Source organism: Nannobrachium achirus (assembly GCF_963921795.1).
Source record: "Nannobrachium achirus genome assembly, chromosome: 19".
NCBI lineage: Eukaryota > Metazoa > Chordata > Actinopteri > Myctophiformes > Myctophidae > Nannobrachium > Nannobrachium achirus.
Genome location: NC_137826.1, coordinates 40,294,885 through 40,319,601, shown reverse-complemented (window position 1 = coordinate 40,319,601; position 24,717 = coordinate 40,294,885). Strand labels below are relative to the sequence as shown.

The following is a 24,717-nucleotide window of genomic DNA, read 5'->3' as shown; positions in this document are numbered from 1 at the left end:
AATGAAGAGAGTAAGAAATCTGAAAAAGATCTGCTGTTATTGGTGCACGATACTGCCGTGCAACCAAGTATGAATTAAGAATTTCAGAGGGAAAGCTGCGACCAAGAGGAGAGAGAGAAAAGTCAAGTGGCAAGGGCTGCAGCCTCTCTACAAGTTCAGTTCATCGAATAATCAATTGGCCAAAAAGGTCAGGTGTCCTGTCCACTCTATGAAATGAAAAGTATGTTTTATGGCTGTCAAACATTTTCATTTAAGTTCAGAAAAATGTACGTAATAATGATCATTTACTATCACTTTATACCTTATTTTGTTTTACTGTAATTCTATTACCTAAACAAAGTGATAATCAATAATGAAATTTGTTGGTTGCAGCCATACTTCCTTTGGCGCTCCTGTGGTGTGGGTTAGGGTGTGTGTGTGTGTGTGTGTGTGTGTGTGTGTGTGTGTGCGCGCGCACGTGTCCGTGCGTGCTTGCGTGCGTGAGTGAGTGACCCACTTTGTGTGTGGCTCAGCTGACGCAAGCAGCACACAAAAAAGCAGCGTGTATGTCTGCCTGCCTGCCTAAAGACATTAGCACAGATTACTGCGGAGGGAGGGGAGGTACGAGTAGAGTGGGTGACCGGCGGCTGTGGGGACACAGAGCGCCACAGATGAAAAATGGAATTAAAAGTACCGTGTGTGTTGTTCACACTCCCACCAAGCAGTGGTGGAAAAAGTACTTGCATTTCTTTCTTTAGTAAAAGTATTAATAATGCAATCTAGACATACTCCCCATAAGTCCCGTATTCAAAATGTACTTGACTAAAAAGTACAAAGGTACTGGTATCAAATTGTTCTCGAACCAAATAGTATTGTAACAAAATGTATAAAGCACTCATTATGCAGAATGTCCCATTTCGCAAGTTTTCAAATGCATAACATGTATAAACAACAGCTTTGCAACGCATTGTGAGCTTGAAGATCGGCTAAGTTTTCAAATAATTGTAGTGGAGTAAAAAGAACACTATTTGTCTATGAGATGTAGTGGAGTAGAAGTAAAAGTTGGAAATACTCCAGTAAAGTAAAGGTACCTCAAAGTTAGGGTTTAAAGGGGAGAACCAGCCATTTTCAACATTGAATGTCATTAATATACCTTTGAGTTGTTATCTGGAAATAAGAACAACATAGTAGGTTGCAAAGCACACCGTGATGGTGTATTTTGCAAGCCAAACAACTCAAAGGTATAGTAATTGTATATTAATGTTCAAAGTTGAAAATGTCTGGTTCTCCCCTTTAAGTACAGTATTTGAATAAATGTACAAATGCTGGGCCAGGTGTACAGGTGTACAGGTGTGTCTTGGAACTACCAAGAAGCTAAATATTCCCATAATAACATTCAAGGAAAAGGTCAGCATTTTGTAGGCCTGAATACGCCAAAAGAAGGATGTTTTAGTTCTGGTGTGAAAAGTGCACGAGCAAAGCTTTATTTACTCAGTCGCTGTCGTGAGTAATCCTTGTACGTCCACAACCATGACTTTTCAGGAATTCAGGAAAAAATAGAACTTGTGTTCAAATGGATCAAATGGGTTATTATTCAGTCACTAAGTTCTTTTAATACTTTTCATTGGTTAAATATTTACCCAACACTCAGACACACTTGACCACATCACAAGCTTACACCGTGTCACGTAAGCTTGTAGATGAGCTGTTTTTAACATATGACGCGTCAATTTATGAAATCAAAATAGAACTTGTGTTCAAATGGATCAAATGGGTTATTATTCAGTCACTAAGTTCTTTTAATACTTTTCATTGGTTAAATATTTACCTAACACTCAGACACACTTAACCACATCACAAGCTTACGTGTCACGTAAGCTTATAGATGAGCTGTTTTTAACATATGACGCGTCAATTTATGAAATCAATTCCCTGCATGCAAGTGTCAGATGGAATCCTCTCCTTCTGACCCAGGGTGTCTTTTATTGTCCTGTCTGAGAGCGATAAGGGGCAAAAAGGAAGAGAGGATAGAAGACCGACCGTAGGATGGAGAGAACAGGGGGAAGGAAAGAGGAGGGGATAGAATTAAGAGAGAAAGAGAGGGAGAGAGAGAGACACACACACACAGAGAGAGGAAGTGATAGTGAGAAATGAGTCTTTGGGGACACATGTTCTGCTCAGTCCAGTGAGCAAAGCTGTTTACCTTGGAGGCTCCCGTGACGTCTCAACATGCGAACACACTCCCTGCTACTGCCAACACACACCCAGTCAACTTACACAACCTCCCTGACGTGTGTACGTGTGTGTGTGTGTGTGTGTGTGTGTGTGTGTGTGTGTGTGTGTGTGTTCTAGCATTTCTTTTTTTTTTTAAGATTTGTTTTTGGGCTTTTTATGCCTTTATTTGATAGGATAGTAGACTGACAGGAAATGGGGAGAGAGATGGGGAATGACATGTGGCAAAGGTCGTCCGGATCGGGAATCGAACCGGCGACGCCAGCAGGCATCATAGCCTAGTATGTGGTATGCGCCTTGACCACTAGGCCAGCGGGCACCCTGTTCTAGCATTTCTAAAGGAAGTTCTCCACAGCACCGGCGTCGAATCTGTTGTCGAATGTGCGGTGTGTATAATGTCGGGTCGTAAGTTGTAGGATAGCGCCGAAAGCCGACAGAACATGCTCTGTCGGCTACTGGACCGTAGGGCTGGCGCAGAGTGTGTGCGTAATCTGACCTGCCCACCTCCCGACATTTGGTTTTCCACTTCATAACATTTGATAGAGGGATAATAAAAAACACGATTGATACGCCGAATTAACATAGACACTTCAAAAGGTTATCGAGACCGTTGAATAATAACAATCGCTTGAGAATTGGCAGAGTATGGTCGAGTTAAAATGTCGGTGTCCAAAGACGCACGTGTGGCTCACCTCATGCAAACGCCATCTGTCATCAGCAGTCGGCAACAAACCATCAGATTTAGTCAAGTCATTTTCAATGGAAACTGACGTTGCGTGACAAGCTACAAATTCATTTAGTTTTTGACCAGGCTTCAACTTTTTTCAACGCTCTGATGACGCAGTGAAGCGTCAATCAATCATGTTTTTCTTTCAGCGTTTCCACTCCCCTTCTTTCCACAATTCCTGCTCCATTCCGTTGAATGGAAGAAAAACCCATACTTGCAATAAACCAGTCAGCTTGAAGCCTTTCTATGCAGTTCGCCTCAGCAACGCTTGGTTGTTCCGTAGCTTTCGTCGCCCGCTAGTGCAGTGGTTCTCAAACTTTTGAGGCCGCGACTCCCAAAATAATCTTATTTTAACTGGGGACCCCCCCCCCCCCCCCTGGGGACCCCCCCCCCCCCCACCCTGATGAGCACTAAGAGTTGAGGCATTATATTTTTAATAACACGGTTCTATTGTGAAAATAGCAGATCTCGGCTATTTTCACAATATATGCCTCTAATATTTGACAATTTGACCTATGTTTAATTTTTCATTTTAGAGGTATTAAAAAGTCACGTTAGAAATGTGCAGATACCCCCTATACACTTAAACAATGTTGCAGAATTAAGTTAATCATCTGGGGACCCCACAGGTTGAGAACCACTGCGCTAGTGTGTGCGGCATAAAGGGTCAGGGAAGGAATGCAGCTCATGGATATCAAAATACGTCCCTCAGTAATACAGGTTTTCTGTGCGTCACGTGTGTGTGTGTGTGTGTGTGTGTGTGTGTGTGTGTGTGTGTGTGTGTGTGTATGCACACACGTGTACGCTTCAGCAGCAATCCAGACGAGCCTTAAAGGTTGCCCCGCGAAGATTCCAACTTATATTATTCATCTCATCAACGAGACACATGACATTTCTGACAACCCACCACGTTGTGCTGTCTGAGCAGCAACTCAGACAACGGCACAAAGCTTCAGTTCTTCCAACAGATGTGTCTGTCTGGTCATAACGGGCTTGGATTGACATGCATGGGTGTATTTGTAATGCGTGCTCCCATCCAACTAAACAATTAACCACTTAATCCCTCTGGACCCTGTACTTGCACAATCTTTTTTCTCTTTGCCCAAAAATAGCCGATCTACAAGCTCACACAACGCGTTATGAACTTGTAGATTTTCTATTTTGTTGCCAAATGTTGCCCTTAGAATATGGATGCTGGGGTTCAAGTGGTTAACTCATACAGTGCCATCCGGCCACAAGGGGTGCTAGAGTGCCAGAAATTTCTCCATTGACCTTCTTTATAGCTTTCGTCGACCCTCTCCCAACTGGCTCGTGTTTTCACTCCGGTCAATCCTATGGGTGTCCAGAGGAGGAAGCTAGCTGACACGTAGCCAAAATGCTAACCCATTGAGAAGCCCGATCTAAAGCTATTTCAGCCGCAAAAAACTTTCTCGTTGGGTCTGGGGACACAATCCGGAGAAAATCCTGTCTAAAGATGTGATTTATTATTGGAGTGGGCGGCGCGATTCGGCCGTTAGCGCGAATACGGCCCGTGGATGGCCGAGTCTAAGTCCCGGCCAAGGATGGACGTCTAGACCGGGGCTTCGTTGAGGCCTCCGATAAAATAATTCATTTTATTAAATATCCCGGACATGTTCGGGATAGGCACCCTGGAATACGTCGCGCCGCCTACAATGAACATTTGGTGAACATTGGGGGGGGGGTCTAAACTTTATTTTAAACCATTTTCAATGGAATAAATCGTCGGAGCATCTAGCGTCTCTCGTTGGTGAGCGCTGGGCGAGCCGGGACCACCCACGTTGCTCCAAGCAGCTCTGGGTAAGTCAAATAGCAAATAAAAAATTGTTTTTGATCCCGAATATCCCGAACTAGTTCGGGATAGGCACTAAAAGGGTTAAAAGATCTCCACAGTGGTTCAGACACGCACCTCTGGAACAGCATGTACTCACATCCAACCACAGCCTTTCTCCTGTTTCTCCCCTACACTGTCTCCCTCTCAGCATTCCTACAATCTGTCTCTAAATGGTAAATTGTGCATTTATACAGAGCCTTTATCCAAGGCACTTTACAGAGATTGTTCATTACATTCACCCATTCACACACAGATGGCGGAGGAAACCATGCAAGGCACCAACCTAATATTAGAGGCAGAAATTGTGAAAATAGACGATCTACATGCTCATAACGCCTCGCAATTTTCACAATAGAACCGTGTTATACAAAATGTAATGCCTCAACTCTTAGTGCTCATCAGGGTGGGCATCCCCAGTTAAAATATAATTATTTTGGGGGTTGCGGCCTGAAAAGGTTGAGAACCACTGTCCTACACTGTTCCCCTCTCAGCTTTCCTACAATCTGTCTCTCTCGTACATTGTCTCCCTCTCAGCTTTCCTACAATCTGTCTCTCTCCCACCCTGTCTCACCTTTCTTCTCCTACATAGATTCCCTCTCAGTTTTCCTACCGTCTCTCTCCTACAGCGATTCCTTCACAGCTTCCCTGTTGCCTGTCTCCCCTACCAAGTCTCCCTCTCAGCTTTCCTTCATTCTGTCTCCCTCTCAGCCTTGTCTGGATAAAACACATAATACAATTATTAAGAATCCCCCTCGGTCCCGCAAATCACCACGGAAACAGCTGCCACCCCCATGGCCGTTACCGTGGCAACGCCATCCACGAGGAGCCGGCTGCCGGAGTGACGGAACGGAGGAGACGAGCACGAGGAGACGTCCCATTGGCTGATACCTGCGGGGATAATTACGTACGAGGAGCGTTCCGATTGGGCGGTTGGCCAGACGACGGCGTCAGATCACGCTGCCACATCCCCCTCCCACCCCCATCGTCCCACGCTCCTCCTCCTCTCTGAAGCACTTAAAGGGATAGTTCACCCCCAAAATGACTTTTTGTCTCCCTATCGATTACTCACCCCATGGAGACTTGAATCATGGATATGTTTTGGTTTTGTCGCATTCCTTTTTTTTTTTTTTATAATTTTTAGCCCACGATTTTGTAACCCATTTTTCACCCAGTGCCAATTGCCTATGTAATCCTGGGCTCTGCTCTCCCTCTGCCGCGCCTGGGGAGACAACGGACAAACCTAATGCTTCCTTCAATGCATGGGTAGTCCAAGTTGTTTCTTTTCACCTGACAGGGGGTTTTTCCCTGGGATGGACGTAGCACGTGGAAGGAACACGTTATTCCAACCAGTTCCTTTCCCCTCCATCAGGCGCCCCGGTTGGGGAGGGGAGAACCTCTGCCCCACATTTTTCAAATGGGCCTGTTCTAGTGCCACCATAAGGCCGATGTTTGCAAAACACATTTCTGTACACTACTCTTAGAGATTTTGTCCAAAAATCCTACAAATCGGTAGGCAGCATCTCGACAGTCATGTGATCGACACGGATCTGTCCGATTTTGCATATTCCATCCTGATTGGCTAAGATTGGCTTCTAAAGTTTGTAGGATTGAGCCGTTTTGAACAAAATGCCTCAAATCCCAAACGCAAAGTGCAATTATCATGAAATCGCACACACATGTTCTCACTAGGCCGAGGAAGAAATGCCACTTCAGATTTTTGAAATCAGCCTCATGGTGGCGCTATAACAGGCCGATTTGTGGTTTTACCTATAACTCCACCGATCAGTTGCAAACTTTGTAAGCGCACTCCCTAGAGGCCAAGGAAAAACCTTTTTCCTGCATTTTTCACATCAGCCTTTTATAGAGCCACCATGAGGCTGTTTTTTGTCAAACACATTTTTTGACAGTACTCCCTACAGATGTTGTCCAAAAATCACGCATGTCGGTAGACAGTATCTCTACAGTCATGTCATCGACATGGATCTGTCTGATCTTCCATATTCCATCCTGATTGGCTAAGATTGGCCTCCAAACTTTGCAGGATTGATCCGTTTTGAACAAAATGCCTCAAATCATGAACACAGCGTGCAATTGTAATGAAATTGGCAGTATCTCAACAGTCATGTGATCGTCACCGTTAAAGGCCAAAGAAGACATGGCACCCTTTTCACATGTAGCGCCACCAGGAGGCCACAATAATTAATACTTGACCTGGTGGAGACCTGTGTTCGGAAGAGCACTGCTTCTAGTTTTAATATGTTTTCTGTGGGGACTGTGGATGTAAATAAGCATCGTTGCTAAATCCGGTACATTTACATTGCACACATATGTGATGTCCATTAATATGCATTGTCCTGTCTGTATAAACACATTAAGTAAAGTAAGTAAAGTAATATATGGTATACAGATGGTAATATCCATCCACAGACTGGAAGAGGGTGGAGACACTGCATTAAGTAGTACACCGCTTCTCAACGGTCTGGTCTGGCTGTCTGGGGCCCATCAGAGGTCTAAAATGGACCCTTAACGGGCTGTAACTCAGAGAGAACCATTAAAAAAAAAGAAAAACATCTTTCGGACCCCAATCTACACTTCTTTCGGACCCCAATCTACACTGTAAAAGTGTTCATTTATACTTTCCCCCTCGCAGCTTTCCTACTGTCTGTCTCTCCTACACTGTCTCCCTCTTAGCTTTCCTACTGTCTGTCTCTCCTACACTCTCTCACTCTCAGCTTTCCTATTGTCGGTCTCTCCTATGCCGTCTCCCTCTCAGCTTCCTTAATGTCTGTGTGGGGTATCACAGCAGCACATTGCAGTGACGTCCTTGTATGAACCTCAAACTTGGCAGTAAGCCGATAGTCTCAGGCGTATAAGCGGGACGTACACTCCTTCTATCTCTTGTACTCATAGAACACCACTTACAGTACCTATTATTTGATCTAGCATGAAAAGGTGTGAGAACCAAATGTCCCTACACACTGTCCGTCCTGTCCAACGCTGTAAGAAGTGTGGACATGAGCACATAAAGCATCTTCAGAGATGAATAGGAGTCGTGTGAAAAGACACCCCTGAAACATCCACACTGCGCCAGCGTCATCATCACCCACGCCAAATAAAATCCAACACCCATACAATCTGGGCTTTTTTGACGTGCAGCACTGCAGCATGTGCGTGCACACCCTCACACACACACACACACACACACACACACACACACACACACACCCTAAGGTGGGTTGACCACCTGCCATTGTCCGTCGCTATGGTTACTGAGTGTTGAGGGCCATAGACGGGAGGGCAACGGAGGACAGGGAGGGATAAAAAAAGAAGACAGGGAAGTGAAAGGGGGGGGGGGGGGGATAAAAGTCTTGCACAAGCCTTCATTACAGGACTATACTCAGTTGTATGGAAGCAAATTGTCTGCCGCACAACATGCCCAGTGGCACACGCTGGATAAGAACACAGCACACCCTGGTGTCTCTCTCTCTCTCCCCCATCTTTCACTTTATCTCCCCGCTCTCCTTGCATGTACACACTCTATTCTCAAAAGTTAATTTATCACAGAGTATTTTCCCAGAGACACAAAATCGTTATCTAATGAATGAGGGTCTGCGGTCGTGTAATACATGTCAAAGGGGGGGTCCTTGAAATTAAAAAGGCTGAGAGAAATCACAGCCCTAGCCTCTCCTATACCCCCCCCCCCCCCCCCCCCCACACACACACACACACACCCACACACACACAACACACCCTTTCTCTCTCCCTCCTCTCTCCTTCTCTGCTGCAAGAGGGAGGGGCAGAGCAGTGCGGGGGCAGGCGACAGAGGATGATGTCATGGGACTGGGGCTAGCCATGTGCTCCCAGCTCACGTGGCTTCTTGTGGAGAGAGATATGCACAGGCAGATGGAAGGAGAGGAAGAAAGAAAGAAAGAAAGGATGGATGGAGAGAGAACAGAGCAGACCGAGAGAGAGAGGGCCATGGCAGTACACAGGGACCAGCAGACGGGAGTCCGCGCAGGGTCTTGTTTGACAATGCCCTCTGGCTCATGTTAATATTTATCGGTAATCACCCATAAATGGATGACCGCATAGCCAGCTCGTCATTTCTTTGTTGACATGATTGCCATGCCATCTAGATTAGAAGAAACCTTGTATCTCCATATTTCAACTTTTTATGTTTTTTAAATGAATGCTCTACTTCATCATACAAGAAAGACACACACAAGTAGTGAAAATAGCAGATCTACCATTGTAGATCTGCCGACAGTGAAAATATCCTTTTATAAATGCATGAAATCTCTGCGCGCATGTTTGGGTGTGTGTGTGTGAGTGAGTGAGTGAGTGAAAGAGGGTGTCCCCCCACTTATCTCGAGAACCGCCCGACCAATCAACTTGGGATGCGTATTGCCGAGGACCCATGGGAGAGATGCACCCGAGTGCGACATTAGTCGGACTGGGGATTGTCCAAAAATACATATCATATATATCAAGCCCGTTGGGCACTGGTCTACTTGGGAACGATTCCATATTTGGGCATGGCTGACACGGAACACCATATATGGGCATAAAAGAGAGAGCCAGACAGACAGAGATAAGATATCTCCATACTGTGTGGGCAGGAAAGGGACACAGACAGACAGACAGACAGACAGACAGACAGACAGACAGACAGACAGACAGACAGACAGATACAACATGTACTTTGACAACAGGTACAACCGGACGTCAATGGTGACCATTCTGCCCAACAGGCACCGGTCCAGTGTGATTAAACACATTCACAACCGAGGAAACACTGGAGCTCATCCAGGGCACAAAGGAACCAAAACACAGAGCAGAACAACTGCCGTTGACTGTTCATAGAAATGGCTGTCTAATGACGAGACTGGCCATGTTTTCAGCCAACTCCCCACACTGTTGGTAAATCCCAGAAGAACTACCTTCCGTTCCCACCGGATGGTTCCTTGATGACAGTAATATGTTAACGTATTTATTCAATGAAAAGTGTTAACTTTTCAAATTAAATCATTTTGCAAGCCATGCAGAGTAAATGCACATTGAGCAAGTAAGTTCTAAGAAAATAACCGCTCTTGGCATCAGGTTCCGGTGCACCCTCCTGTCTTTTGTGTGCATTGTCTCATTACTTGACAAGTTCAAAGTGCATTGAAGTGCTGAAGATCGTAAAAGAAATGACAACGACTCACACTAGTGGTGACAAAAGCGACACAAAACGTCCAAGCGTAGCCAACTATGTTGCTGCCTAGTCACCGTTACTCAGGCCACACTACGTAAATGAAAAGGGTGGGGTTAAATAGCACAGGGCATTTACGTAACGGTAGGGTTAAATAGCACGGGCAGGAATTACTTTTTCTTCTATTTATGTAATGGAGCAGGAATTGTGGAGGGAGCAAGAGAGTGGACATGGTGAAACAAAAACATGTGATTGAATGACACTTCTCACTGCGTCACTGGAGCACTGAAAAAAGTTTAAGCCAGTGCCACGTTTTTAGCGTGTCACTGTCACACCTGTCACACTGCAACAAGTGTTCTCTTGAAAATAACTTGCTTATTGCTTTGTTTCCACTAAAAAGTGTGAATGCAGCATCACAGGTTGAGAAAAACTTCTAAGAAACTTGCGTAGGGCTGTGCCCAACTCAAACCTTTCTGCATTTCAATATGATGATTTGACAACTTGTTTATAAGTACGTACTATAAATAAGGTTCTACAGTGACATGTGCTGTATACTATGCAACACACACACACACACACACACACACACACACACACACACACACACACACACACACACACACACACACACACACACACACACACACCACTGACCAACAGCTTCCTACACTTCACTTTTTGCAGGACTTGTCAAAGTGTTGCTTGAATACTGCAAGAGACTCTGCAACCGGTTATGATTGAAAAAAGAAATGAGAAGGAGAGAAGGAGTGTCGTTTTGGAAATGTTTCACGTTACTAGCAAGTCCATATATGGTAGAAACAATGCTAGAGGGCAGTGCCAACACAAAACATTTAGCAAAGCACCCAACCCAACGTTTAAGGACAGACACACCGAACTTTAGTCTATAAAGAATTTCAAGAGGTTGGTGACAGCTCTCGTTTCAACCTCACTGAAGCAATTAAGAAAGATATCCCAGAAGGTTACACTGTCGCTAATCCGCTCACCCGCCAATAGAGAATAAAACGACAAACAACTGAACATTGAGACTACAGGCCATATAGTCACACTTTGTAGAATTTGGTCAATTCAAAATAGTAATTCTGGGGTTGGAGCAGTTTTTTGCGTACCTGTATGTAACGCAAGGCGCTGCGGAGAACGCTCAAGTTGGACGTCTTCTTCTCGTCCACATTTGGAACGTTCTTCTTCAGGGTCTCAAAACACTCCTTCAGGTGTGCTCGTCTGGAGAATGGAAAAGACACAGAAATAATTGGATAAGGAGAGAGACAGTCACTGGAGTCTGGGTGAGCTTCTGGTTACTGTGGCTATCAACAGGATGCAATGAACTGATGGCAAGATGGCAGCACACGTCTCCATGTTTGTTTCATGAAAATCAATGTTTTCCTTTCCTTTCCTTGTTTTCCTTCCTTCCTTCTTTTTTTTTTACTGTGCTTTGGTTTGAACCAAAACATTTTCAAGCTCAAATCTACACTGAAATAAACCAAATAAATGGATTTAATTTAAACAACAAAAACCCAGCAGTGTTGATTTTGACGACAATTTTTGGCGACCGTGTTTTTTTTCAAAGATGAAAACTAAATAAAAACGAAATAAAAACTAAGCTGTGATGACTAAAACTAAGACTAAATATATTGACAATTTCGTCAACAAAATAAAAACTAGACTAAAATGTTGGGGAGGGACTGGTGGAGAAGAGAGTCATTTTATGTTTGGTTGCTCTCCTGCTGCGACGCGTTGTGAGCTTGTAGATCGGCTATTTTCAGCACGCAACCAAGTGTAAAGTCATTGCGATGCCATCAAGGCCTGCCAAAATACATTTTAGTTGACTAAATCAACTGTAGATTTAGTCGCCTAAAATCTTATGATATTCAGTCAACTAAAACTAGACTAAAACAAAAACTTTTCAGGTGACTAAATTATGACTAAAACCAAAACTTTTCACGTGACTAAATTATGACTATAACTAAGTAACATTTTATTCAAAAGACTATGACTAAAACTAAATCAAAATTTGCTGTCAAAAACAACACTGAAACCCATCAGGATCTTGTATTTTATCCTGCAGTCCTCCACTGTGGACTTCCTTACTTGTTACCTGTCGTGCTGCCTACCCCCCCACCCCCACATCCCTTCTGCTGCTGGCTCTGTTGTCTCTGTCCCTGCTGTGCTCCCTGCCTGCCTGTTGCTTTGCTGCTGTTGTTGCCGACAGGTGCGTCTCCTCTCTCCACCTGCCAGCCTGCTACCTTGCTAGCTCTCCCCACGTGTGCCTGCTGTCCTGCTGTTAAGTGTGCCTCTGTCCCAGGTGCCGTTCCTCTTCCCTCTCCAGTGGAAGCTCACTTGCTCTCTCTCTCACACACACACACACACACACACACACACACACACACACACACACACACACACACACACACACACACACACACACACACACACACACACACACACACACACACACACACACACACTGAACTGTACAAATAAACTAAACTCTTGTGTTTTCATTATGGGACCTCCGTCTGGATGTGTACTTGGGGAGCAGATCTCTCCGCCGGTTGTGCTCAACGCACTTAATTCACCATATGTACTGCATGTTTTGAAGAAAACGTGTTTATATGTTCGTATACAAAGTTATGCTTAAGATAATTCTCTCATTGACCTTGTAATTAAATGACCAGTAAGACTCCCTAATCGGGAGATAAGCGACCGTAGGTGGCTTATCTCCACAAATAGGGCAAAAATGTGTTTTTCCAACATCTTCCTGATCCATGTTGATGACATGAGTGTAGACATGCTGTATAGTGATATTCGTGATTTTAGGGCAAAAACTGTAGGAGCAGTGTCCAAAAATGTGTTTTAAAAATCAGCCTGAAGGTGGCGCTAATAGAAAGGGATGTCACCTGGGCCAGGGCAAGAGCTCAGTTTTAAACAGCTCTGTACCTGGGCAAAATCTGAATTTTACCTCTGAAACCACAGAAACCTAAACTATCCTAAGAAGTTCTGGAAAGTTATCAAATCCTCTTCTGGCTATGTGCGCTCTGGTCTAGTGAAACTTCCATCCTACTTACATTGTTAGAGATTCCTGCACTCTGACTCATAAGTCAGCCATGCTTAACTGTTTCAATAGGCAATTTATTTCTGTTGGTTTTCTTTAGAATCCTTGTGTCCTGAATACCTAATTATGTGTGCAAGTTGACAATGCTTTCCCTGTGTCACATAGAGCTACTATTAATTGACCATTTCAATTTCTATTGTCCATTTATGTCAACACCCTTAGGGGGAAAAAAACGTATTTTTTTGTACAGGCCTTTGACATTCCAGTCTGCAACTGATGTTGTTCAGTCCTGCCTGCCCTGCAGCAACTTAACTTGGTATAAATATAGACAAAACTAAACTCATGCTGTTTTCCAAAGCTAGTGAGTTTACTCCCAATATTTACTGCTATAGTGCCTTTATCCAAAGCGCTTTATAAAGTACATTACATTCGCCCACTCCACACACACATTCCCATATACCGGCAGAGGAATCACCTGCTTATCGGGGCAGTTAGGGGTCAAGTGTTTTGCTCAAGGACACTTAGACACTGACCCAGGTGAAGCCGAGATATCTTCTGATCCCAAGTGGCCTCCAGGTGAACTTAGCCTTCTACTTGAGAAATAATAATCCCGCATTTAGAGCTATGATATACCTTGTGCCGACGACCTTCTTGCCATTGCAAGATTATGGCGACTTCTTGAGCATGAGTGCCTATGCCTACTGTTTGTGGTCGCTGGACACGGGTTGTCAACGTCTTATCCACCAAACAAAAGCCAATTGACCATCTCTTGTGAAACAGTACATAGGAATACCCATTAAAGGCGTCATATTCATATGAAATCTAACCAAAAAGGAATTAGAACAGGAAGTATTAGAAATGGTTTCTATACCAGTAACTATACCAGTAACTAAAAAAAACAATCAATTCAAATAAAAATAAAAAAGAATCGATTGCCTTCTGCTAATTTTGTGCAACAACATTGTAGGTAAAATGAGTGTTTCAGTTAGACGCTTCAGCTTAGGATTAACCATTTACCACATCTGCTATTCTATTGAGTCTGTCCAAAATAAATATCAATTATAATTCACGTTGATTTGCTGAAAAAACACGCTTCTCGATTATTTATTAAATAGAAAATGTCAATGAAATAACCGCTTAGAAGTTAATTGACACATGTAGCCGTAAGAGATGGAATTTGTTATTTATACAATCCAAAAACTGCCTTTTCAAATTCTCGATAAGCGTGTATGTTTTTGTTTGTTTGTATGAAACTTAAAAGTATCCGTTTTTATGTAGCCCTCTTGGTTAGGTTTCCCTTGAAGAATAGGTTTATAAGTCTTTGCCCGGTTAAATAAAAAGTTTAATAAATAACCTGATAATTTGCTTTATGTTTGGCCATGAGTCAGCAGAAATGCACTGGTGTCACGCTGTGACTCACCTGTTCTTCTCCAGCTTGTTGTGAACCTCTCTGGTACCAGCTCTGTGCACACACACACACACACACACACACACACACACACACACACACACACACACACACACACACACACACACACACACACACACACACACACACACACACACACACACACACACACACACACACACACACACACACACACACACACGTCAGATACAAAAGACAAAATGACTTTTTACATACCATTTTTTGGGGGGTGACATTGCACAAACTGTACATTCATTCCATATCCCCCGACACTAAACCCACCCATGAAACATTAGTCAAATCTAATTGTGGACAGATAAGACACCAATGTTGTGCCCATTTCACAGAACCAAATCAACTGGTTTTATATCCAACATTTGTCAGGAACACACACTCTCACACACACACACACACACTGACCCTCCAGGTCGCCTCTTCCCGTCTAGAGACCTCATGTCGTCCACCGTCAGCCCGTTGGTTCGTTGCTGCTGAGGCGAGGCATTGGGCGGGGCTTGCTGGGGGAGCAGTGCATGATGGGAGCCCGGCGCGGCGGCGGCGATGGGCGAGGCGTAGGGGATCTGGACCTGAGGCTGCATGGGCTGCACGGGCTTCACCCCGCCGCTCAGCGGCGGCGAGACGGGCTCCATCTTCACCTGAGGACAGCGGTGTTAAGTAACTAAGAACATTTATTTAACACATCTGGTGCCAACCCCGAGTTTCCCGAGTTTGTATTGGTACTACCGCTGTGCCAACCCCGAGTTTCCCGAGTTTGGGCCGTTTTTGAAAAAAAAAAAAAAAAAAAAAAAAAAAAAAATTTGGACCTCCAGAAATGTATTAGGCATGATCGCGATCGCGAAATTGCATGTTTAACCCCCATACCAACCCATTCTTTCAAACATGGCAGCCATGTTTGTTTACATCTGAAGAAAACATAATGGCTGATAAATCATGAAAGCCTGAACGGATTTCCAAGCGGATTTTTTTGTTTGAAAGCTGTGAACAGTGCGCACACACGTGGTGCATCATCTAGGCATGGGCGTGCACTTTTTACACAATTGCGCAATTACATGGAAGTCTATGGTAACCATGGCAACGTAGGACATTGAAGAGAAAAAATCATGGCTACATAAGTGTTAAGTACTGTTTTGAGGAATTTTTACTTTACTGGAATATTTCCATTATCAGTACTTTTTACTTCTACTTGACTACATCTCAGAGGCAAATATTGTACTTTTACTCCACAACAATTATTTGAAAACTTTTAGTAACTACCGGTAGTTACTATGTAGATTTAGATTGTTATTACAAGCATTGTGAGCTTGTAGAGCTGCCATTTTCAAAAGAGTGTTACACATTTGAAACTTGAAATGGGATAATGAGTACTCTTACCTTCGGTACCTTCCGATGCCATTCCGATGCCAATACTTTTGTACTTTTACTCAAGTACATTTTGAATCCCGGACTTTCACCTGTAAGGCTGCACCCACACCAAAGTACCTATGAGAGTGTGTTCCCCGTTCCGCCATGGAGCGTTTTTTGCAGAAATCCTCTGCTGGCAAGAAACCGCTCCATTCTCATTGAAAAGCATTGGCGGAATGGGGAATCCACTCTCATAGGTACTTTGGTGTGGGTGCAGCCTAATAAGAGTATTTCTACATGGTGGTATTGATACTCTTACTTCAGTAAAACATTTGAGCACTTTTTCCACCATTCACCTGGGGAGCGCACAGTAGGTGGCGGGGAGCAGGTTGCTGCTGGGGCGGGGAGGAGGAGGGGGCGTGGCCGTTCTTGATGGGCGGGGCGGAGCTGTGGATCGCCGTGGCAACAGCCATGGTTGCACCGGTGACCGGGAGGGGAGGGACCGAGGGAGACGCCGTGACCACAGGAACCATGGGGATGACTGTGATGGGCACCTGGGAATAGGGACATTAACAATTCATTTATAAACCACTAATCACCAAAACATTTTGGCTAGTGAAAGTTAGGCCTGTCACAATTATTACATAATCGTCTAATAACTTGCATCCCTACCTGGGCAGGCGGGAGGGATGGCGGAGGTGGAGGTGGGACAGGAGGCGCGGGGGAGGGGTGCCGTGGCTGTTGTTGTTGCTGCGGTAGTGGCGGCTGTTGTTGCCGGTGATGGCCATCGCCCCAGACCACGTGGTTGGCTCTGATTGGCTGGGACGATAGGGTGGCCGCCACCTCCATGCGCCGGGACTCCTCACGGCTGAGGAGCTCCTTCTCCCTGCGCTGCTCCTCCTCTGTGAGGAGTCATGGGATGAGGAGGGTCAGAGGGGTGTAGAAGAGAGCCAGAACAAGAGACAAGGAAGATATCGCCTCTGTTGAGCAGAAAGCTTTTATCTCCCATGTTTCAACTTCTTATGTTTTTTCGTGAATTAATGCCCTTGCCCTACTTCATGGTACAAGCAGATCTAGACACTCATAACACGTCTACTCTATTTTAAAATAGGTCATGTAAAAGTCGTGTCTGTGAGTTTTATAAATACTGAACCAATTAAAAGTATTAACAAGAGTTTGTGAGTAAATAATAACTAAACTGGATCCACTAGAACACATTGTGACCAGCACTTAATATACAGTAAATACATACCTAGCATCCCAGTCTGTTTATTGAGCCAGAGCCCAGAGTATACAATGTGCAAAGTATAGCAATCATATAATCTAGCCCGTTTAAAACTCTTTAAAATATACGTTTTTAATGGCCAGTTTCAAGTGTCCATTGCCTACGTTGATGCATGTCGGCATGTGTTACATCCGATACATTTTTCATGCCAGGCACCCGTCTTCCAGCAGGTGAGTTTATTTCAACAGAATAATGGCAAAGTGAAAGACTAGCATATGGCTCAGGCTCACTTTATATTTCTGTGTTATTGCTAGCTGCTTTTGCCATATCGAGTTGCAATATGAATATGATAGAATGAATTTGTCTACTCAAACAATGACTCTGTGTTTGCACTTGTATTTGTTCTGCTCAAAGTCAGCATGTAATATCTTTACGTGCGTGACAGGCTTCAAGAATACAGCTATGAGATGTGTGGTAAAACATGTTTACTGTCAATATTCCAGGATGACCTCCCACTTGGGTAATGACGCCCCCTGGCGATCATTCAGAGAAACTACTTCAGCTCCCGTACTAACGTAGGTAGGAAGGGCCTGTCACTCAAACCGGAGTGACCCGCCTCCAGGCTATATAAGCCCCCGGAGGCGGAAGTAACATCCTCTTTTCACTCTCTGCGATATCACATTCAGATAAGTTGAAACTCAGCCTTGTATTATTATTCTTCGCGCATTAGCCTAAAGCGGTGGCATTGGAGTCGCCCACTGGCGAGTGTTGAATTAACCCGTACTTAAGAATACTTATTCTTGTTCCGTCCTAAATCGACGGTTATTTCCTTTTATAACAAAGGATTATTACTGCTTGTTCAGGCCTCCGCCGAAGCAAGCGTGGCATAGCATTAGCCGTTAGCTTGTTAGCTCGTCTGCTATTGTTAACGTTAGCTACACTGCTTACCGCTTGTTCAGGCCCTGCCCGAATCAAGCGTGGCCTAGCCTTAGCCGTTAGCTTGTTAGCTCGTCTGCTTCTGGTTAACTCTATCTACAGTGCTTCGCCATGGATCCTCTGGCCTTCCTGCCGAGGCAATGTCCAGGCTGTCCAGGACTCATCGACGGACAGGATCTTCACCATCTCTGTGTCGGCTGCATGGGCGTTGCACACGCCTTCTCTGCACTGAGTCCTCAGGGGAGAGCAGGACCTTTCTGTGACTGCTGCGTGGCCTACGACCGCGATGTACTGATACACCGGTTCTACCTAGCCAGGGCAGGCCTCGGGGCCTGCGCTCCACCAGGTGGGTCCACTGCTCTCAACCCCACAGCCCAGTCTTTCCTTCCCCAGGCGGACCGCACCGTTGGTCAAGGTGCGGCGCTGCCTTCCGGAGATCCGCTTGGCAACCAGCGCGCCATTCCAAGTCAAGATGGCGCCGTGCTACATGAGACACCGCCTGCCGCGCAACCGACCGCAGCTAGCTCCACTGTCACTGGAGCTGGCGGGTCTGGTGAAGTCGCCGCTAAGAAGGCGACCAAGAAGGCTAACATCCAGACGAAATCTCCGGTAGCCTTTTCCCCTTCGGGCGCGGTGCCCAAAAAGAAACGCTTGGATGTGACCGTCGGGGACGTCCCCCTCGACGTGAGCATCACCAAAACAGTCCAGACCTTCAGGCGAGAGTCGGACCTGAGCTCCTGTCAGAGCGAGGGTTCTGGTTCTGAATACTCTGGATACACGGCCGAGGAGGAGGAGGACTCCGTCGATGACGAGGGTTCTCGACTCACGGTCACTGTGAAAGGTAATGCCCCTGCGGCTCCAGCACGTCAACTGGACGCCGCAGGGAGCTCCCAGGCCTCCTCAGGCACCACTGCCCCTCCACCCGCCAGTCAAGCGAGTGAAGCGGGAGCAGAGGACGTCGATTCTGCAGCAGAAATGCTGGATCATCTCACAGTCTACATGAGAGCTCTGGCCAGAGTTGGAGAGGAGTTGCCACCTCCTCTCCCCTCTGAAGAGGCCGAGGATGATGATGAAATGCCCGGGCAGGAGCCTTCGGTTCCCGCCCCGTATGTCCTCTCCAGGCTGCCGCTGGTGAAAGGTTTCACCAAGGCCCTCCATTCCTCATGGAAGACACATAAAGACCCCAGGAAGCTGCCTTTTTCTGTGTTGGATTTGGTGGGCGGTGCGGAGGCAGGCATGTCCACCTGCCCTAACCTGGACCACCTGTTGGCACAATCTTTTCTGAGTTCTGTCAGACCCCAGTACAAAGATGTAGGCACGGCTAAGAACGGGCCGTTTGTTGGCCCCGTCGGCACCAACCCGCCGGGGTTCACTGTCCTGGAGGACAAGCTACAGTCGGACAGGGCTCGTAACGCCTACCGGTCCGCTGCTCTGGCCGCTAAGGACCTAAATCTGATCCAGCTCTTGCTCGCTTCCACCAAGGACCTGGTCAAAGGTCTGCCCACGGGGGAGCACACAGCTGAACTGAACACTCTATTTGACATCATGCTGAAGGTCAATTGGCATGCGGTTAAGTGGATGGGCAGGTCCATGGACTACAACCTCCAGTCTGAGAGAGCCCGCTGGCTCGACTATGTCGACCTCGAGCCTAAGAGGGACGTGGGCGAGAAGCCTCTAGGTCCTCGCGGGGAGATGTACAAGTCTCTCATAAACATGGAGAACAGTCCCACCACCCTCATGGGTGGGGGCTTGGAGCTGCTGCAGGGTAGAGTTACCTTCTTCAAGGCGGCTAAGGACATCGTCGAGTCCACCACAGTGCCACAGGATGAACCGCAGCAAGCTAGGAGGACGTCCCGCTCCTCCCGCGCCAAGGAAAGGGGCCGCTCTGCTTCTTTTAAGAAGCACTCGTCTTCCTCCAGGGGAGCCTCTGCAGCCAGGGCGCCTGACAGGCCCCGCAGCAAGGCTGTGGTTCCCGAGCGCGCTCAGCCGCGCCGCCCGTCCAAGGATGGCAGGCAGCAGTCTTCATACCGCGGTGGCCGCGGTAGGGGACAGCGCAAATGACACTCTGAAGAGGGGAATTGTGCTGGGGCGGGGGTCCGAGGTGTCTCTCGGTCCCCCTCCCCCCAAACGAGGGCGTTTTTCGGTACCCCGTGTCGGGGAAATGAAAATGTTAATTTTGATGCCTCCTGTGTCGACAATAAACATGTTGAAAGAACAAAGTCTGTCTCTGTCCAACTCTCTCGCACTAGCACAGACGACCCCATCGTGCATGCCTCCTGTAGTAATGATGAAGTCCTGTCAGGACTCGATAATCAATCACAGGTTTTATCAGAAACCAGTAATGTTAATGTCAAACAATTATGTGGTTCCTCAAGCGCGCGAGTGGGATATCCCTCGCGTCGACAATATGAATCCTTTATGCATGCCTCCTGTAAGAATGATGGAGTCCCGTCAGGACTCTTTAATCAGTCAGAGGTTTTATCAGCAACCAGTAATGTTAACGTCAAACAATTATATGGTTCCTCATGCGCGCGAGTGGATTTTCCCTCGCGTGAGCGATGCTATGAATTTAACCTTGAGTCGGAAATTCTGTCGGCCTACTATGAGCCCGGGTCAAGGGACAAGCATAAAGGCCTTAGAGCAGGTATTAAACGTAAAAGTTCCTCTCCTGTCAGGGGAGAATGCTTTAGTTGTGGGCGAGTCTGTTTATCAGTCGAATCGCTTTGCTCTTCCTGTCGCTCTATCGAGCCAAAACCGAACGCTTCCGGTTTCACCGGATACGGATTCGCTAGCTCCCCGCTTCCGGTCCGGCCGCAAAAGAGCTCCGCTAGTCAAGCGGTACAATCGGAAGGTGTTCCCACCTTGCGGCCTATTGAACCCCTGCGCTCCGCATCCGGGTGTCCCGGATACGGATACGCAGGTTCCCCACTTCCGGTCCCGCCGCAAAATAGCTCCGCTAGTCAAGCGGTACAACCAGAAGGTGTTTCCGCCATGCGGCCTATTGAACCCTTGCGCTCCGCATCCGGTCGTTCCGGATACGGATACACAGGTTCCCCACTTCCGGTCCGGCCGCCAAAAAGCTCCGCCGTCACGGAAGCACAGTGGTGGGGTTTCTCTCGCTCAAAACACGCTAGCACGCTGTGCGCGCCAGTGGAAGTTATGCAACCCGAGCCATTGGGTATTTCGAACGATAACCAGGGGTTACAGGTTACAGTTCGCAGATATACCCCCGCTTTCGAGCAGGGTTATTCATACCAGAGCACGTGGTTTAAAAGCAAGTCTTTTGAGAGAAGAGATCAGCTCATTGCTAAGCAAGGGTGCTATAGTGGAGCTGGACAGGACCCAATCCCGCATGGGATTTTGGAGCCGTTATTTCCTGGTGCCCAAAAAGGGGGGGGGGCTACGTCCCATCCTGGACCTAAAGGCACTAAACGTGTACCTGAAGAAATACGTTTTCAGGATGCTAACAGTACCCACCATGTTACGGTCGGTCAGGCAAGGGGATTTCCACTGTTCAGTGGATCTGAAGGATGCTTATCAGCACGTCCAGATTTATCCCCCACACAGGAAATTCCTTCGGTTCGCCTTCGAGGGTCGCCTGTACGAGTATACAGTACTCCCTTTCGGTCTGTCACTGAGCCCGAGGGTTTTCGTGAAAGTGACCGAAGCAGCCATCGCCCCGCTGAGACAGCAGGGCGTCAGGTTGGCGACGTACATCGACGATTGGATGATTTCAGCGAGCTCCGCCCACGAAGTGGCGCGTCACACACAAGTGGTTTTGGCTCACCTGAAGGCCTTAGGTTTCATAGTCAACCACGGCAAGAGCATGCTGACTCCAGCAAGTCGTCTTACATTCATTGGGGTCCTTCTGGACTCATCCGACATGTCGGCCCGTCTCTCAGAGGAGAGGGTGGACAGGTTTCGGGAATGTCTCGACTCCTTTCAAGTGGGCCAGGAGGTCACTTACAGGAGTTGCATGGTACTGACGGGAATGATGGCTTCCGCAGTACATCTGTTGCGTTTGGGCAGGTTTCATATGAGACCTTTTCAAAGATGGATGTTATCCCTCGGGATCCCGCCCTCCTTGAAGTACAAGAAGGTTACGGTTTCCCCTTCCTGCGCGATCGCCCTGTCTCCGTGGCTGGTGGAGGGGTTCCTCACCAGCGGAGTCTCGATTGGCGAGGTGGTTTCCCACAAGTCGATCACGACAGACGCCAGTCTCAGTGGATGGGGAGCCACTTTCGAGGGGCGCACAGCGCAGGGGCTTTGGCCTCTGGAGATGAGGGGTCGTCACATCAACTATTTGGAGTTGATGGCTATACTCCTGGCGCTCAAGCATTTCGAGCCTTGGATTTTGCATTGTCACGTCCTGGTCAGGACAGACAATACGACGGCCATGTTTTATGTCAACAAACAGGGGGGCCTGTCGTCGTTGCCACTGGACCGTCTGGCTCGAGAATTGACGGTTTGGTGCTTGTCGCGCCTCAAGTCGATCAGGGCCTCACACGTCCCAGGTCTCCTCAACAGCGGAGCAGATCTCCTGTCCAGGGGAGGTCCTCGCTACGAGGATTGGTCTCTCCACCCCAGGGTGGTGAGCCAGATTTTTCGCAAGTTTGGTCAGCCAGTGGCGGACCTGTTTGCGTCAGCGGAGAATACGAAGTGTCCGTTGTTCTTCGCGGTGAAGGGCAGTCCCCCCTTGGAGTTGGACGCCTTAGCGCACACGTGGCCGAGATGTCTACTGTACGCGTTTCCCCCCTTCGACTTAATCCGACCCACTCTGGAGAGAGTCAGGAGGTTCGGTCTGGAGATGCTCCTGGTGGCTCCCTACAAGGGCACGTGGAGATCGGCGATCGCCCCTCTCCTTTGCGAACCGGGTTGGCAGCTGCCTCAGTGCAGGGACCTGTTGAGTCAGGCCAGGGGGGAGATCTTCCACCAAGACCTGCAGGTCCTAGACCTGTGGGTTTGGCACGTGAAAGGTTAAACCTGCTGGCAGCCGGTTTTTCTTCTGAAGTGGTTGATACCATTCAGAGTGCTAAGGCGCCCTCTACGAGGGCGTCTTATGATGGAAGGTGGAATGCCTTTGAGGACTGGTGTGAGTCGCGGGTTCCACCTGTGGTGGCTCATGTGGCGTCAGCCCAGGAAATTCTGGAATTTATGCAGAACCGCTTGAGAAGTGGTCTAGCATTTTCTACCCTTAGGGGGTATTTGGCGGCTATTAATGCCTGTCACCTGGGGGTGGCGGGCAAGGCACCTTCTAAAGTCCCGGAGGTCATCAAGTTCATGCAAGGAGTTGAACGTTTGAGGCCGGTGACTAGGTCTTTGTTCCCAGTTTGGGATCTGCAGGTGGTTCTAGGGGGCCTATGTCGGGCTCCCTTTGAGCCGCTTGTAGGGATGCCTTTGAAACTTTTGAGTTTCAAGACGGCTCTTTTGCTGGCTTTGGCCACGGCTAAAAGAGTTGGTGACCTGCAAGCTCTCTCGGTGTCTGCGGAGTGCATGCAGTTTATGAACAATGATCTCAAGGTGTTGCTCAAGCCTCATCTTAAGTTTGTTCCTAAGAACATGGTGGTTCCTAAGGAGCCTGTTGTTCTTCTGGCTTTTCATCCTCCTCCGTTTGTCTCGGTGGAGGATGAACGGCTGAATTGCCTTTGTCCTGTCAGGGCATTGAAGGCCTACTGTGACAGGACTGCTGGTTCTAGAGCTTCTTCTCAGCTCTTTGTAGAAATGGGCAATGTTCTTGTCAGAAAGCCGGTGTCTAGACCCACTCTTTCGAGGTGGATTGTGGATGCTATTAGGCTGGCTTACTCTAGTGCGGGTGTGGAAGTGCCGGCGGCACTTAAAGCCCATAGCACTAGGGGTGTGGCTACTTCGTGGGCACTGGCAAAGGGAGTCTCCGTTCAGGAGATTTGTGTTTCGGCGAATTGGTCTTCGCCTTCTACCTTTGCAGCCTACTATCACCTGGATATCGAATCCTCTTCGCTAGCGCATTCGGTTCTGGGTGCAGTTGCCTCCTCTACGTCATAGAGGAGTCGGATCTTCCCCTCCCACAGGTGGGCATGTAGCCACCTGGGGTATTTTGGGGGGACCCTGTGTTTTCCTTATATAGTGTGTCTTACTTATAAGGCGGACTTGTCCTTTCATTTAGTTGAATGAGGCGGACTTCGGTCTGTCAGGGTCTCTCTTTATTTTCTCATGCCTTCACACCCAGGTCCGGTGGGCCTGGGACCTTCTGGGTGATGGGTCACGCCCGTTTGGGCTGTGCTCACCCGTATGAGGGGTGTGTGGGGGTATGAGAGTAGGTTGTGGCTTAGAGGGGAGTTTAAGAATCCCAAGTGGGAGGTCATCCTGGAATATTGACAGTAAACGGTAGGTTCCGTACGGAACCATTGTTTACTTAGATATGGAAGGATGACCTCCCACGTAATGCCCCTCTGTTTCACTGAATGTGGCAGAGAGTGGTATTAAGAGGATGTTACTTCCGCCTCCGGGGGCTTATATAGCCTGGAGGCGGGTCACTCCGGTTTGAGTGACAGGCCCTTCCTACCTACGGGAGCTGAAGTAGTTTCTCTGAATGATCGCCAGGGGGCGTCATTACCCAAGTGGGAGGTCATCCTTCCATATCTAAGTAAACAATGGTTCCGTACGGAACCTACCGTTATCTATTATAGAGGATCCGCGGTCCAGCCACCATCCTTATATTATTATATTTAACATATTTCT

General features: G+C 47.3%; 1 protein-coding gene across 1 annotated transcript in view; it reads right to left on the bottom strand.

The window, feature by feature from the left end:
* Nucleotides 1-24,717, bottom strand: part of mntb (MAX network transcriptional repressor b) — a gene marked incomplete at both ends in the record, with an annotated part of 36,599 nt that overhangs the window by 6,343 nt on the left and 5,539 nt on the right. The window contains 5 exons of the mRNA XM_080749463.1: nt 11,109-11,220; nt 14,472-14,513; nt 14,901-15,133; nt 16,196-16,393; nt 16,512-16,741. Coding sequence (XP_080605589.1) covers nt 11,109-11,220; nt 14,472-14,513; nt 14,901-15,133; nt 16,196-16,393; nt 16,512-16,741 — 815 coding nt within the window. The remainder of the gene's footprint in view (nt 1-11,108; nt 11,221-14,471; nt 14,514-14,900; nt 15,134-16,195; nt 16,394-16,511; nt 16,742-24,717) is intronic.